At 42.4% G+C, this 15,161-nt stretch overlaps 1 protein-coding gene and 1 long non-coding RNA gene across 2 annotated transcripts in view; both read left to right on the forward strand.

The window, feature by feature from the left end:
• The window catches only part of PCNX1 (pecanex 1), a gene marked incomplete at its 3' end in the record, with an annotated part of 73,256 nt that extends 72,090 nt beyond the window's left edge, over window positions 1-1,166 (forward strand). Inside the window, 1 exon segment of the mRNA XM_083590656.1 lies at window positions 1,108-1,166. Coding sequence (XP_083446782.1) covers window positions 1,108-1,166 — 59 coding nt within the window.
• A 3,689-nt stretch (window positions 1,167-4,855) lies between these two features.
• LOC310747071 lies at window positions 4,856-7,944 on the forward strand. Its single transcript, XR_014540880.1, has 3 exons — window positions 4,856-4,986; window positions 5,155-5,240; window positions 7,709-7,944. It is a non-coding gene; the product is annotated as an uncharacterized lncRNA (long non-coding RNA).
• Window positions 7,945-15,161: the final 7,217 nt, after the last annotated feature.

The following is a 15,161-nucleotide window of genomic DNA, read 5'->3' on the forward strand; positions in this document are numbered from 1 at the left end:
GAGAGTCAATGCTCTCCAGGGAAATCAACAGTATCAGGGGAAAGCTTTTCAATTTCATGGATGCCTCACCAAGTGTTGAGTTGGGAGTTTAAATAAAGTGTGTGTGTGTGTGTTTTCAGGGAAACAATTTACTCAAATAACATTGGGACGAGGAGAGGAAGCTGCAGCTTCTTAATGTGCTATTATTCTGTGTCTTGCCCCCAGCAGTCATGAAAAATTGTGTTATGTAGGGATTGTTTCCTGTGTGCGATCTGGAACTCTGCAGGGCTCGATAGGAAACTCAACACAGTCTGCAGCTGTAGCTTTTAGAAGCAGCCATCTTTTTATTCTCTGGAACTTTCCAAGTATTGCCTCAGTTTAAAAGCTTTATGGGTGATCTTGCAAGGGAGGAATTGCAGTAAAATTAAAAGCATTACACACCTAATGAAAGAGTTGAAGTACTTGTGACCTAATGTGTATTAATGTCCAAATACAACTTGCCCTATGCCATGAACTATATCCTTTGCACTATGCAAAGTGTCAATACAATGTTGTTTCTAGTAAACTTAGGATCACACATTAAGGTCACACATTGAGCAAAGATTTTCATTTCCCAGTAATGTGAATTTCAGTGCATGTTTCTCATGCATGTGAAATCACAGGCTTAACTTTGGGAGCAGGAGGTAGAACATGAATGTAAGAAAACTATTGAAAAGAATTTGCTATTCTGGCCTGGGCTACAGCCTGTGTTCATTAATTATCACACGAGTGTCTGAATGTCTTCAAATTAGCACCGGGCTGTGTTGGCATTTTCATCATTTTATAGGCATGAGAGAAACCAGCCTGTATGTTGACAGGTCATTCTTGTATTCCTTCTCAATTGACACTTTTAAATTTCATTTATCACTCCTATCTTGAGTTTCCCAAGACTGTTAAATGATGGACAACCAGTCATTTAAAAAAAAACCCAGTGATCTCACACACTATTACACCCATCAGTAAAAGCGTTTTTTAAAAAATAAAATAAAATGTCAGTTTGACTAAGGCAGTGACTTGAGTACATTATGACAGGTCTGTGCTAGATTTTTCTGAGAAAAAGTATTATGCTTTCCCATTTTTAACATGCAGCTGGTGACAAGTACCCTACAAATCTGCGACTTAGAATATTGCACTCTGGTTGCACTTGATCCAAGATTCAATTTTTTAAAAGATATGGTAATTTTAAGGCTTCTGATGTGTTCATATATAGATCCTTTTGTAATTTGGTACATTCAGTTATTGAACCCAAGTCCCTAGTATGCAAGTCATTAGCTTAACGTGGTTCCAGTTGCACCAGTATTAGGTAGAAATCTCATGCAGTTAGCAGTGAAAATATCTCAAAAAAGTATGTGACCACAGTTTCACCCTCTGGTTTTTTAGGTTGCCCATATTCCATTAATTGGGAAAGAGCTCTGGCTTTCTAGGTTCTTAATGTATGGTCACCCACTTAATACATAGGGAATTTCTATCCAAAGCCCATCTGCTTTTCTCTTTGAGCACTACATTAGGTGGGTTTGTTGACCAAAAAGTAAAATTCTACACAGCCTTCATTATATGGAGGCATAATATAATCCAACATTTTCACGGATTATAACCTTTCCAGCAAAATGTGCAATTTTTAAATAATAATAATAATAATAATAAACCTTAGCACTTTTCTAAACTCTGCCTTTCAATACTTGGCAATATTGTAAGTAGCTGGTAATCTGCTGGATTAATTTTCTCTGTGCTTAGACTAGCTTCTGAGGATAGATATTTAGAAAGTTTGTGAAAATTAGTTTTTCTACAGGTGATATTTATAAATGTATAACGACTACCCGACCTGGGGGGAATCATTAAACATAGAAGCATGCTTAACTTCCCAGTTGATGCGCTGGGAAAATAAAGCAAAATCTTTTCTTACCTCATTTTGAAATGCTTTGATTTTTTTCTAAAGTACACAATCCTACTCATATCCGATATTGCAGTAGTGAATTGTAGACTTTTTTTGGTAAACCAGAAAATGCAAGGAAGTTTTCAACAGAAGTGTTGCTGTTTTTCTTTTTAAAAAAATCTCTTAGAGGAGCGTCTGACACGTTTCTGATTTCAATTCTGTCATAACTTTACCTCCCTGTCTTGTCATTTGGGAGCTGATGGTGACAGAAATGTACGAAAATGCTGGCCAGATGTACACTCTGAATGGTATGGCAAGAAGTCCTTAAACTTTGCTTTGGGACAAAATGTTAGGAAAGCAGGCATTGAAATGAATTATTGTGAGATCAAATAACCCAGTAATGTCAGTCTTCTTGTTAAAAGCCCTTTTAAAAAAAGTAATACCTTAACTAAATGAAGTGGTATAAATGGAAGACCCTTTCAGAGCATCTAGAAATACTTCATATTAGGTATGGGGTTAAGCCACCATGGTATTATATACCTAATTTTATTAAGGGATTTTCTTTTACCTATTATATAGGTTTCTACTTGTCTGGCCTTACTTGGTGTTTAAAAACATGATGCCCTTTGCTTTGTGATGCTAGACAGTGTAAGAAATTATAGCAGTATTTAATCCGTGCCTTAGTAAAATGATGGTGGGTACATAACACCTTGGTGGGAACTACAGACCTTGACTAGTTTTCACCCAGATTTGTTTAAAAGGCTGTTTTTAAGATGGCTGCTCCAGAAGGCTTCAAGGGGTGTAATGCAAATACTTTTTTTAAAAAACAAAACAAAACAAAACCCTGCCATTGACTTTTGACTGTGTATACACACAGCCCTGTACAGTCGCTCGCTTATGACTTCGACAGATGGAATCTCATAGCTTGAAGGTCAAACTTGTTAGCATCCTTGTGAAACTTAGCCTGACAATGAACTGCAGGAGGGAGAAAATAGAGCAAGCAAGCAAGTAAACTGAGTTTGAAACGGGATGTGGAATATATATATATACCTTGCATCTACCAGCATATGGAGATCTTACCAGGGATAGGGGCATGTGTACTTGGTGTGTGCGTGTGTGTGCGTGTGTGTGTCTGCGTGTGTGTGCTGTTGGAAACAGCCTGTAAATATTGTAGCTGTTTAAAACTGGGGAAAGCTGAGGGGGGTTTGTTTTCAACATGCATTGAAAAGAACAGTATTGACAGTGGAAAGAAACACTGAAATAAAAAAAAAAGTCTTTTTCCTCTTGTTGTCCTTGGTTTTGTTTTCATTTTTACCTTTTGGTTTCTCACATCTGCGGCTTTTGGAGGAGCACCACCCGCACTTTTCACACTTTACCTGTGAAGAGTAATATCTAAAAAATTGAGGGTCACCTCTTGATCCGTGAAAGGAGATGGTGACGTATTGTATGCCCACTGGCTCTGCTTGGTGCAGACTTCAGGGTTGGAAGTTCAGAGCCCCGCAATCCAGAAGGATCTGAAATGTCACTAGAGAGCAACTGGCAGCTGATAGGTTGAGGGGTGGGCAAGGTGCAGGACCCTGCTATGAAGTTAAGTACCACACCACCCAAGCTCCAGTCACTTGTGATCTTCCTTTCCTACACTGGAACATGTAGGAATGGCATTCGCAGGGTGTGGGGCAGCATAAGACACACCACAGTGTGTTTAGCCGCCATGCCCTCTCTTCGACTTTTTGTCTCCTCAGCGGTGTACTGTGCCCTGTCTCTGACCTTTGTCTCCTTTGCAAAAGGGTTGCTCAGTTTCCTCTCTGATGGGAACATGACGTGGTGGAACGGGTAGCGCAAGTAACAGGGCAACACCCAGAGGGCTTGGGATTGGAGGAGGACAAAGGGCAGTCGTCCTGAATGTATCTGGCTGGTTTTGCGTATCTTGCTAACAAAAAGAGCTCTGTGAAGCTCCTGAGTGTGATTCGCACAGCCCACCTGCACCAGCCCACTCCTGTCTCGTCTCAAATCCTTCAGGACCCAGAGGCATTATGGGGAAATAAAAATGGTGGGTAATCAGCCTCAGCTGGTACTTTGCTTTGTAGTGCTCTGCACCCCAAAGCTTTTGTTTATTTTAAAAAGCAAGCAGGCTGGGTAGTCAAATGAATGTTCCAGCCACACAAAAGGGTTAAAAGAAGAAGGTGGGGGAGCAATTAGGGAAGAGCAAAGTGTAGCCAACGCAGCAAGAAAGAGAGAGCGACCACCACTGTGTTGGAGGCTGAGAGAGAAGGCCTCACCAGAGGCGGATTTAGGGGAGTGCAACCCATTCAGTTACACTGGATGCCAAACCCTTGAGAGTGCCCTAGGGGCACTGAATTTTGGCATTGCACAAGGTGCCGCTGAAATGTGAGGTGGGGAATCAGATGGGGAACCTTTAGATTTCCACTTCTTGCTCAAACTCCAGCTTCCATCAGCTCCTCCAGCATGGCCCTACTAGGATCACTGGGAGTTATGCTCCAACAGCAACAGGAGGCCCAAAGCTTCTCCTTCTGTGGCCTACATCATATAAATAGTTACACAGCCTATAACAGCATTATGTGATCACTGCCAAATTATTATTATTATTATTAATCATCATTAATTAACTTTATATACCATCCTATACCTGCAGGTCTCAGGGCGGTTCACAAGAAAGAATTACAATATGAAAACACAAAATACACACCGTATTTATTCAAGTCTAATGTGCCATCGAATCTAATGCGCACCTCAAATTTCACTACCTTGAAACCAAAAATGTAATGGTGAATGTAAATGTGCCATCAAATCTAATGCACATCTTAATTTTTGCAATGTAATTTGGCCAAAAAAGGTGAGCATTAGATTCGAGTAAATGCGGTAATGAAAACAGAAATAGCCGAATAACATCCCCCTCAAAAAAACATATTAAAAAGTTTAAAACTATTTAAAAAAAAATTAAAAACACAATTAAAACCACAGTACACATTCAGTTCTGTACTGAAAAGTCACACTCACAAGTCAACTTTTAAAAACCAAATTGGTGTGATTGATCATAACCGTTGCACAAATTTTTCAGCTATAATTTCTACCAGGTCACATTCACATTTCCCTTGTTTTTTGAACCAGAAACATTTCTAGAGGAAACTGCTGGGGACTGCTGCAGGGCTATAAGAAGCATGCATAGGTTTCTTTCAGCAAGTAAGACCACTGGTCCATCTTGATCAATACGGTCTACTCTGGCCATGCAGGACCTTGGACAGAAAATCTTTCTACAACAGCTACCTGTGGACCTTGCCTCTAGAGATTATGTACTGGATCTGGAACCTTCAGCAAACAACCTTATGAGGTATGGCTGAACAACGAATCATTACATTTAAAGTATTTCAAAGCATTACATGTTCATTATCTGATTAATGTCTCTTCTATTATGGGTAGGCCAATAATATCTTTTTGCAAGGGGAAGGAGAGAGTGTTAAAGGTAACAGAATCAACATCTGTTGCTGCCCAAGTGAATTTTGGCTGAAATAAGAATTCCATGTTCACTCTCTTACCTGCTAACTAGGTAGAAAGTTGAGCGCAGTGTTGCCATTACTGTAGGGATGCTTCTGAAAGCTATGAGACATAACGAAGACTCCCCAGGGACAATGTTTATAGAGAATAATAGCAAAGTGCAAAGCCCTTGGGGACCCTAAATAAGACGAAGAGCATCCCTCTATGGTAGCATTGCACAAGTAACTGACGAGTAGGAAGAGAACTAGTTTTGAGGACAGAATAGCAGAAGTTGGGCAAAAAGCGAGTGAAGCAGGAGTGATAAACTGTATCAAAGGTACAGAGGAGGAGGGCTTTGGGGGTGAGGAAGGCATGAGTGATTTTCACGAGGACAGTTTCAGTGGAGTGTAGTATCAAAAGTGCTCAAAAGCAGAACTGAAGGAGAGCAAGTCACGGCAGTGGGAATAAACAGCTTGTTCCAGGACATAAAGAGTAGAAGGGAAATTGGGGCTTAGTTGGAGAGGGAGGAGGGAGCTTACTACCCTTGATGACTTTGTATGCTGCCGAATACCCACTGCTGGAAACCACAGGAGAGGAGAGTGTTGTTGCCCTTAGATCTTGTTTTGCATGTTTCTCATGGACATCTGAGATGCGGGTGGCGCTGTGGTCTAAAGCACCGAGCCTCTTGGGCTTGCCAATCAGAAGGCTGGCGATTAGAATCCGTGCGATGGGGTGAGCTCCCGTTGCTCTGTCCCAGCTCCTGCCAACCTAGCAGTTGGAAAGCTGCTCACACCATTGCAAGTAGATGAATAGGTACCACTGCGGCGGGAAGGTAAACATTGTTAATGTGCGCTCTGGTTTCCGTCACAGTGTCCTGTTGTGTCAGAAGCGGTTTAGTCATGCTGGCCATATGACCCAGAAAACTGTCTGTGGACAAATGCCAGCTCCCTCGCCTTAAGCGAGATGAGCGCCACAACCCCATAGCAGCCTTTGACTGGACTTAACTGTCCAGAACAGGATGCTGAACTAGATGGGCCACTGGCCTAGCAGTGCTATCTTGTGTTCTTATGGATCAAGTGGTTGGGTGTTTTCTTTGTTATTTGATTTAGAATTGGGGAAACGGTGTGGAGTTTGGATGCTGAAGGAGAAGGAGCCACAGGAGAAAGGTCGGTTATAATTTGCGAGGGGAGGGGATCCAGGTGGGACACATAAAAGGGTTAGATAAAGATAAGTAGTGTAACTTGCATAGTGGACTGTGAAATAAATACCAGCTTGGTATTTATTTTATTTGAAATATATTCTGTCTTTCTAGAGTCTAGGTGGTTTATTTATTGAGCAGGTGTGCAATATCACATGAATAGCACTCTTTATTTATGTGAATTGCAGAGATAAAAATGAACCAGGCTATAAACCATTTGCCACGAGCAATGTCAAAAATACAGCTTCACACCAACATGATTTTGCTCTTCCCACCTGCCAGTATACATAATTTCATGCCAAGGAAGCAGCGTTCTGCTGAATTAGGGGGAATGGGAGCCTTCATCAGTTCTTGGTGACATTTTTAGCACGGATTGGTCTGCCTAATCCTAGTGATATATTCTCTCTCTCTCTCTCTCTCTCTCTCTCTCTCTCTCACACACACACACACACACACTCACACACACACACACACACACACACACATGTAATTGAGTTAAATGTAAAACCTGTAAAATATCCAAGGTCAAAATATCCAAAGAGTAATATAGACAATTACGTTTATTTTTCAAAATAGCCTCGTGTATTTCAAGCTGGTTCTTTTTTTAAAGAAAATGATTATAATTGCTAATACATTTTTTTGCTGGGGGGAGGAGCTGTTAAGTTCAAAACACACTGAATCATTTTGAAAATAAAACTGATTGCCTACACACATTCAGGTACTGTCTTCTTCAGATGTTGTTTCTGGAATGAATCTAAAACGCCCAGCAGGTGGCAGCAGCAATACAATCCTGCAAATGTGAACTACCGGTAATGATGCAATTCAATGCAGGCTTTGATTGGGAACAGTTGTGAGGCACTGTTTAATTTTGTTTAGCATAGTTATATCCCGCTTTTCTATTGGGGTCCTCAAAGCAGATGGAAACTTAGTAAACAAAGCAGCTGCGTCTTAGAACCCCACGTTCGTAAACCGAAAACAACCAGCAGCCCCCCATGAAAAAGGAGACAACAGTCCAATGTTCTTCCCCGCGGGGGCAGTCAATGTACTTTTTTTGGAGGGGAGGATAATCTGACTGGAGCAGGTCCTAGGGTCATCTCTACTTGCCTGGCTCTTCTTCTTTGCCACAGGGCAATTGCTGCAAGGTGACTGGAGGTAACTGGATGTATGGAAGTGAGAGCTGGACCATAAAGAAGGCTGATCGCCGAAGAATTGATGCTTTTGAATTATGGTGCTGGAGGAGACTCTTGAGAGTCCCATGGACTGCAAGAAGATCAGACCTATCCATTCTGAAGGAAATCAGCCCTGAGTGCTCACTGGAAGGACAGATCCTGAAGCTGAGGCTCCAATACTTTGGCCACCTCATGAGAAGAGAAGACTCTCTGGGAAAGACCCTGATGTTGGGAAAGATTTAGGGCACAAGGAGAAGGGGGTGACAAAGGACGAGATGGTTGGACAGTGTTCTTGAAGCTACCAGCATGAGTTTGACCAAACTGCGGGAGGCAGTGGAAGACAGAAGTGCCTGGCGTGCTCTGGTCCATGGGGTCACGAAGAGTCGGACACGACTAAACGACTAAACAACAACAACGACTGGAGGCAGAATTGGGGAGGGCGAGGGCATCCAAACTCGAGCAGGCCTCAGTGCTGCCTGGGCTGGCCAGCCAGCCTCTCTTAGGAGGAAGCTACACTGAAGGTTTCTTTGAGAGTAAAGTATTGCCAGGATCTTCTTGAAGATGAGGCATAATATCGGGCTTCTTCTCTGCTTGTCTTGGTCTCCTGCCCAAGTGGGGGCAGTTCTGGATCCCACGGGGCCTGTGCTTCCCTCCACCTCCTCTCTCTGCGGTGTCCATTCCTCACTGCTTTGTCTAATTTTGTCTCCGTTCTTGCTTATAAATGGCCTTGGATTCCCATTCCAAAAAAGTTCCCTTTGATTTTGAATGTTTTGCATTAACATTTCTTTTGTTAATAACTTGCATGCAAAGATCCTTTTCCCTCCCCTCTCCCTGTGCCAGACCTTTTTAACTACTGCCGTTCTGTTTTGAAAGCATCCAGATGTGTGTGTGTTTTATATATATAAAAAAAGGAGTTATTGTATGACATTTCTCAGGTTTTAAAGATTAGACTCTTAACATGAGATGGGTGAATCATGTCTAAGGACTCTCAGCAGCCTAGCGTGAGACTTGGTGTTGCAGCAGAGAAACTTACCTCATGTGGGGAATGAGGGAAACAGAATCCCAGCTCAAGCTAGCCACTGACAAGGCCATTAAATCTTTTTTAATAACGTTTCTCTGACTGAAGTGAGTAGTTCACAATGCATCTCCACTGCACCTGCTCCTGGAATCATATTTTCTTCCCCATCCCACCACCCCCACCCTCAAAAACCTTTTTTTATTAAGTACTGTACAGTAATTTTCAAGCTGGTATCCACATTTTATGTGGGCTGAGGCAAACGGCTGTGACGATTCTGGTAAAGCAGAGAGAACAGTTTGCTTTTGCACAAGCTTGTTATGCTATTAGTATAAATCCATAATGCAACACAATCTCTGCTTTAAAAGGGCTGCCAAATGGTGACTACCATTTCATCAGGTATTAGCCTACTAGAAAGGATTACTTTCTGCACAAGATGCATGCAGAGCTTGCTTCAGCTATAAGCACGTCCAAGAAAACTACAGGCTGTATACAGTGGTACCTCAGTTTTTGAGCGTCTCAGAAGCCAAACGTTTCGGTTTTCGAATGCCAAAACCTAGAAGTAAATGCTTTCATTTTTGAATGTGCCTCAGAAGTCAAACAGCTTCCGCTGAATGTTTTTCAATTTTACCCCTTGCATTTGCAGACCACCCTTTGCACCTCAGTTATTGAATGTTTCGGAAGTCAAACAGTCTTCCGGAATGGATTATGTTCAAAAACCAAGGTACCACTGTACAAATTCCAAAATTAAAGACATTACCTATTTTATTTTCACCAAACAGTTCCCTAACAGTTCATGATCACAACAAGGCGGTCAATGTCCCCACTGTGGAAGGACGTGTGGGTCCAGAATTGGCCTCCACAGCCAGTTACGGACTCATTGTTAAAACCGTGTTTATGGAAGACAATCTTACTCGGCTACGAGTGATAGCCAAAGAAGAAGAAGATGATGATTCATGGAAGTCTTTTCCATCTCCAGACTTCGTCTTCTATACTTGTTGGCAGAACTGCCCAGCCACCCAATTCCTGGTTCTATGTTTTTATTTTTATTTTTTTTAAATAAATTTTTATTAGAGTTTTACGAGAGAAAAGAATAAAGATTTACAGAATAAAAAAAGAAAAACCACAGATAAAAATAGACAATACAAAAAAGAAAACGCACTAAACACACAAAAAACAGCTAATTAAGAAAAAAAAGAAATTAAAAAAATCAAACAAATCCATTTTTCTCAACATCCTCAAAGTCATATGCTTGTATCCTTGACCTCCTCACACCTCCCCCCTTTTGTGTTCCCATTTACATACTTAATTCAGCAAATTCTTACCCTTTTTCAAATATCTTAACTTTGTGTCATAACATATTATACCCCAATATTTTCAACCATTTATCAATACATTTTTTAACATAATCTTATTAGCTTTTGTCACTAGTTACCACTTATTACCAATCCAAGCATAATTTTAACATTCATTAATTTTGCAGTATTTCCAAAGATAGTCTTTAAATTTCTTCCAGTCTTCTTCCACCCTGGTTCTATGTTTTTAAAGCCAACAGCCTTGGGGTTGGTTGGTTGGTTGATTTTGCAAGCTATTCTCTGATAAATCTACTACATGTTTTGGAAAGTTTGTTCATGCAAACTTTGTACACTCCTTAAGATACAATAACCAGATTTTGTATGATAGTTCCCAACATCAAAGAGCTGGTTTTCAGCTTTGTTTGGCCATAGTTTTGAATCAAGATGGCAGACTGAAGCTTTCAAAAGTGCAGTTTATTGGTTTCCAAGAATTCCTAAGCAAAGGCTGATACTAGGCTGCTAGTAAAAATATGCCAATTGAATTACTGCAGTGGCACCCAATTCAAAAAAGCTAATACGAACACACAAATCCATGTAAACAATATATATTTGGATGCAGTGAAAAGTCTATGGAAGGGGGCTCACAAAAAAGTCCATTTCCACAAGCAAACCTTAGTGGATATTTCCCCCTGTGGTCTCAAGCTATTTTCTTGTATTTGTCTAAGTCTTGTTTGGGGAGCCTTTTGGCTACATATACCCCTTTCGGAGGCAGCTACTGCCTTATAAATTAGACTCATTGCCTGAACAATTTACTGGCAAATAAAGTCAGTAGTGAACAGGGATCGTCCAAGACATTTTGCTGCCCAATATAAACACTCTGCCCCTCCCCACATAGTACCTGTGCAGAAGCCAATCAGACTGGAAGTTGAGACTGACAGATGACTAGACCACAGCCTCAGTTCTCAACCTGTGGGTCCCCCAGATACTGTTGGACTACAACTCCCATCATCCCTGAGCTCTGGCCTTGCTTGCTAGCTAGGGGTGATGGGAGTTGTAGTTCAACATCTGGGGACCCACAGGTTGAGAAAGGCTAGCTTAGAGGGTACAAGCAGGCAGTGGCAGAGGAAGGGGGGTTCGGTGGGTGTGGGCCACCCTGGGTGTCACCACGGGGGGGGGGGAAATGCTGGGTGGCATTCACCACAGGGCCTGTATCGCGCCTGAGCCATGCATCTCTCCTGGGAGAGACACAGTGGCTTGGACGCGCACAGGCTCCGCACTGCCCAAACGGTCTGCCCGCTGCCTCCCCCCAGCTGTTTACTCCTGCCTCCACCCATATCCCATGCGTTGTGAATTTAAGACTGTAAGCTCCTCAGGGCAAAGGCCTGTCCTCTGTAATCTGTTAGGTGCCATGAGCAGTGATTTTTATTCTCTCTTTTGCATTTGTATGACTAATGGCTGAATATGTAAAAAACTTCCTTTAGAAATTGGGGGGGGGGGTCATTTGAAATAGTTTCTCTTTTTTAAGGGCGTTTAGAAATTGCAAGGGGAGAGCATACTGAGTAACTACATGCAGATTTGTCTAAGGTCATTTAAAATGACCAAAGTAAAAGGTAAAGGGACCCCTGACCATTAGGTCCAGTCGTGACCGACTCTGGGGTTGCGGCGCTCATCTCGGTTTATTGGCTGAGGGAGCCGGCATACAGCTTCCGGGTCGTGTGGCCAGCATGACTAAGCCGCTTCTGGTGAACCAGAGCAGTGCATGGAAACGCCGTTTACCTTCCCGCGGGAGCAGTACCTATTTATCTACTTGCACTATGACGTGCTTTCAAACTGCTAGGTTGGCAGGAGCAGGGACTGAGCAACGGGAGCTCACCCCGTCACGGGGATTTGAACCGCCAACCTTCTGATCAACAAGTCCTAGGCTCTGTGGTTTAACCCACAGCGCCACTAAAACTCCCAGTGCAGTCCTCAATACATCTGGGGGGCTGCCTAAGGTGAAGCATCCCTACCCAGCTCTCCAACCCCCATGTGCAACAATACAGTGGTACCTCTGGTTATGAACTTAATTCGTTCCGGAGGTCCATTCTTAACCTGAAACCGTTCTTAACCTGAGGTACAACTTTAACTATTGGGGCCTCCCGCTGCTGCTGTATTGTTGGTGCGTGATTTCTGTTCTCATCCTGAGGTAAAGTTCTTAACCCAAAGTACTACTTCTGGGTTAGCGGAGTCTGTAACCCGAAGTGTTTGTAATCCGAGGTGTTTGTAACCCAAGATACCACTGTATTTGAGTCCTTCACATTAGTGATGGAAGAAATCATCAACCAGTGCAAAGTATTTCACCCCAGTGTGACATACTGTGGTTGTGCTAGGACTGAATTGCCAGGTGAAGAAAAACTCTCATTTCAAACCCCGCTGGCAACAGTGGATTGCTGCTGCTTAAATGACTGCCAGATTGCTCTCTTCTCCCCCTCCCCAATATGCCTTTTGCTAAAGGTCAGCTACAAGGATTAAAATGTAAAGTGAATTAAGCATAGGAATATAGGTAGACTTTCTCCACTGTAGCCAGCCAAGGAAAGACTTCCATGGAGAAACAGGGTTATAATTAACCTTTGTAAAAGCTATTTATTCCTTTCTGGAGATGTGTCACCTTCTGGTGTGTGGAAACCACCTCAGAATTTCGCTACCTTTGACACTTGCTAATGTAACCTTATTGGAAGTTTCCAGTTCCTGTTGCAAAGCTGTGACATGACATCCTATGAAATTTGAGGAGAGGGATGTCTGAAACTTGCCCCTCTGGTGCTCTAGGGGGATTTACTTATTTATTGCTGATGTTCTGTCATTGGAATGCTATTGCAAAATTTATTTCGAAGGATGGCCGTGTTTTGGTTAGTGCATTGTTTGGGGAACAGCAAATTAAGTAGATTTGCCTTTAGATGTGAACTGAAGTGAATTTCTCCTCCATCCCCAGCTGCAGGTTCCACATCTCTGTCCTATATGAGTGGGACAGCCATGCAAGCCAAACCAATGTATCTTGCCCTAAGTGGGAGGTTATACTGCACTGTCTAAACACGTTGCAAATATAAGGTGCTGGATAATTGCTCACATAAGGCCATTCTGAACCTACATGTCACACATGGTTGAGATTCGCGGAGTTTCATGACAGCCGGATGTCAATAATGTCAGAAAAACGATGCCTTCTGGGATGCTCCAAGCAAAGTGGGCAAGAGCTAGGAAATTTCAGAATAGTTGGATAATATTTTGGAGAAACTTATTTTACACTGAATCCTAATCCAGAAGATATAAATCGTTGTTGGAGATTCCGCACCATAAACTGCCTTTAGAGCAAAGCTATATTGAATGTATTCCTTCTCAGCTGTATTGCCTGGCAACAATGCATTTCTTATCTATCCTTTTCTTTTTAAATTAATTTACCTTGCTGTTTTGATAAATACTGAAGCTGAAAGGTGAAAATGATGGCAGCAGTAGTACAATGCCAAATCACGATTTTGTTGTTAAGGTGATTACAGACAAGTTATTTCCCTTTTTCAAGGCCATGCCCTCTCGGAAACACAATTGCCTCAAGTATTAATCTTATCAAATTATCTTACAATTGGGCACAGACAGGGCCTGAATGCCAATGGAAGGAATGTGTGTAGAGATCAACAGGTGAGAACCTATTTGACTGTCTACTAAAGCTGGAGAAAATCACTTTGAGTCTCAGGGGTTTAACACCCTGCTGAGCAGAAAGGTTGTCTTAAATCCTACACACATCTCCCTCATTCTCTGGCAATAAAAACAGACAGCAAATTAAATATCTAACCATTTTGCTGCCATTTCAAGAGACCTATCTATGCTGCCTGAGGTGGTTACTCCACTCTGCCTAATGGTAGGGCCAGCCCTCTTATGGAGACGTGCCCATGTTCAATGGGGATTGCTATGACTTATGAGCCCTAGTTGCCCACCTCCCATCCTCTGTCCCAGGGACTGTCAACACCGTGCCCTTTCGGATGTTAGATTACACCACACATCATTCCTTCCCATTGGTCATGCTGGCTGGTGCATCACGTGCATCTGAAACGTCCCGTGTTGACAAGCCCTTCGCTATCTACTACAGAACCATAGACTTGGAAGGGACTTCAAAGGTAATGTAGTTAGCATGTACTTTGGCCCTAGCTGTTGAAGAACAGGATATGTATGCCTTGAGACTCAAGTTTGGTTCCTGGGAGAATGACTGAGACCATCCGCCACACTAGCAGAGGAATTAATGTAAGTCTAGGTGAAAACAACACTAATTTTGTTGGTATCTGTCTTTAACCCACGTGGCCAAACTGCCCTGCCTGGAACTTGCCCAAAGCCTTGGCTGGTGAATGTGTCAGGAATGTGCAGAGTGGCGACAAATCTGTTCCATTCAATTTTTCTCAGCTTGATGAGACACAGTCTTGGAACAATAACATCAAATTGTTTCAGGGTCTTAGAGGCATTTTATAGTCATCCTTCCTTTCCCTTCTCTCCAAGAGACTCCGGAACCAAAACTGGACATTGTATAGCCAATTTTCACCAAGGCCTGCTTGTACCAATAAAATAAAATGCTCTGTGTCACTAACGGAGATTTCCAGAGGAGTGGCTGCATTAGTCTGTTACGAAAAAAATCAACAGAATACATAGAATTGCGCTTTGTTGCTTGGCAGGGGGTTGGACTTGATGGCCCTTGTGGTCTCTTCCAACTCTATGATTCTATGAGAGTTGGATCTGAAAAGCACGCAAGCAGCAACAATTCTGATAGTGCTGCCGTTCTGTTGCACAACACTTAGTGGAAGACTGCACAGTGCGTGCATGCATCTTGAGACATTGTGCAAGAGATTTGCCACACCTCGTGTGTTGATTTCCATTCTCTTTCACACAAGAATCTTGTGCCGAGTCTAGAAAGGTCCTTCTGCTAGCTGTGTAGGAGAAGGCATTTCAGCAAGGGCAATTTGTCATGTAAGCTACAACTGCTGAAATTCTCCCTTCTACGCGTCTATTAAAGGCGGCAGAAGCCTTATCAAGTTTTCCAGCTGGCCACCCTGAGAAAACAGGGATGTGACAAGTGCAGGGCATGAGT

Source organism: Podarcis filfolensis, assembly GCF_964270895.1.
Source record: "Podarcis filfolensis genome assembly, chromosome: 1".
Taxonomy (NCBI): domain Eukaryota; kingdom Metazoa; phylum Chordata; class Lepidosauria; order Squamata; family Lacertidae; genus Podarcis; species Podarcis filfolensis.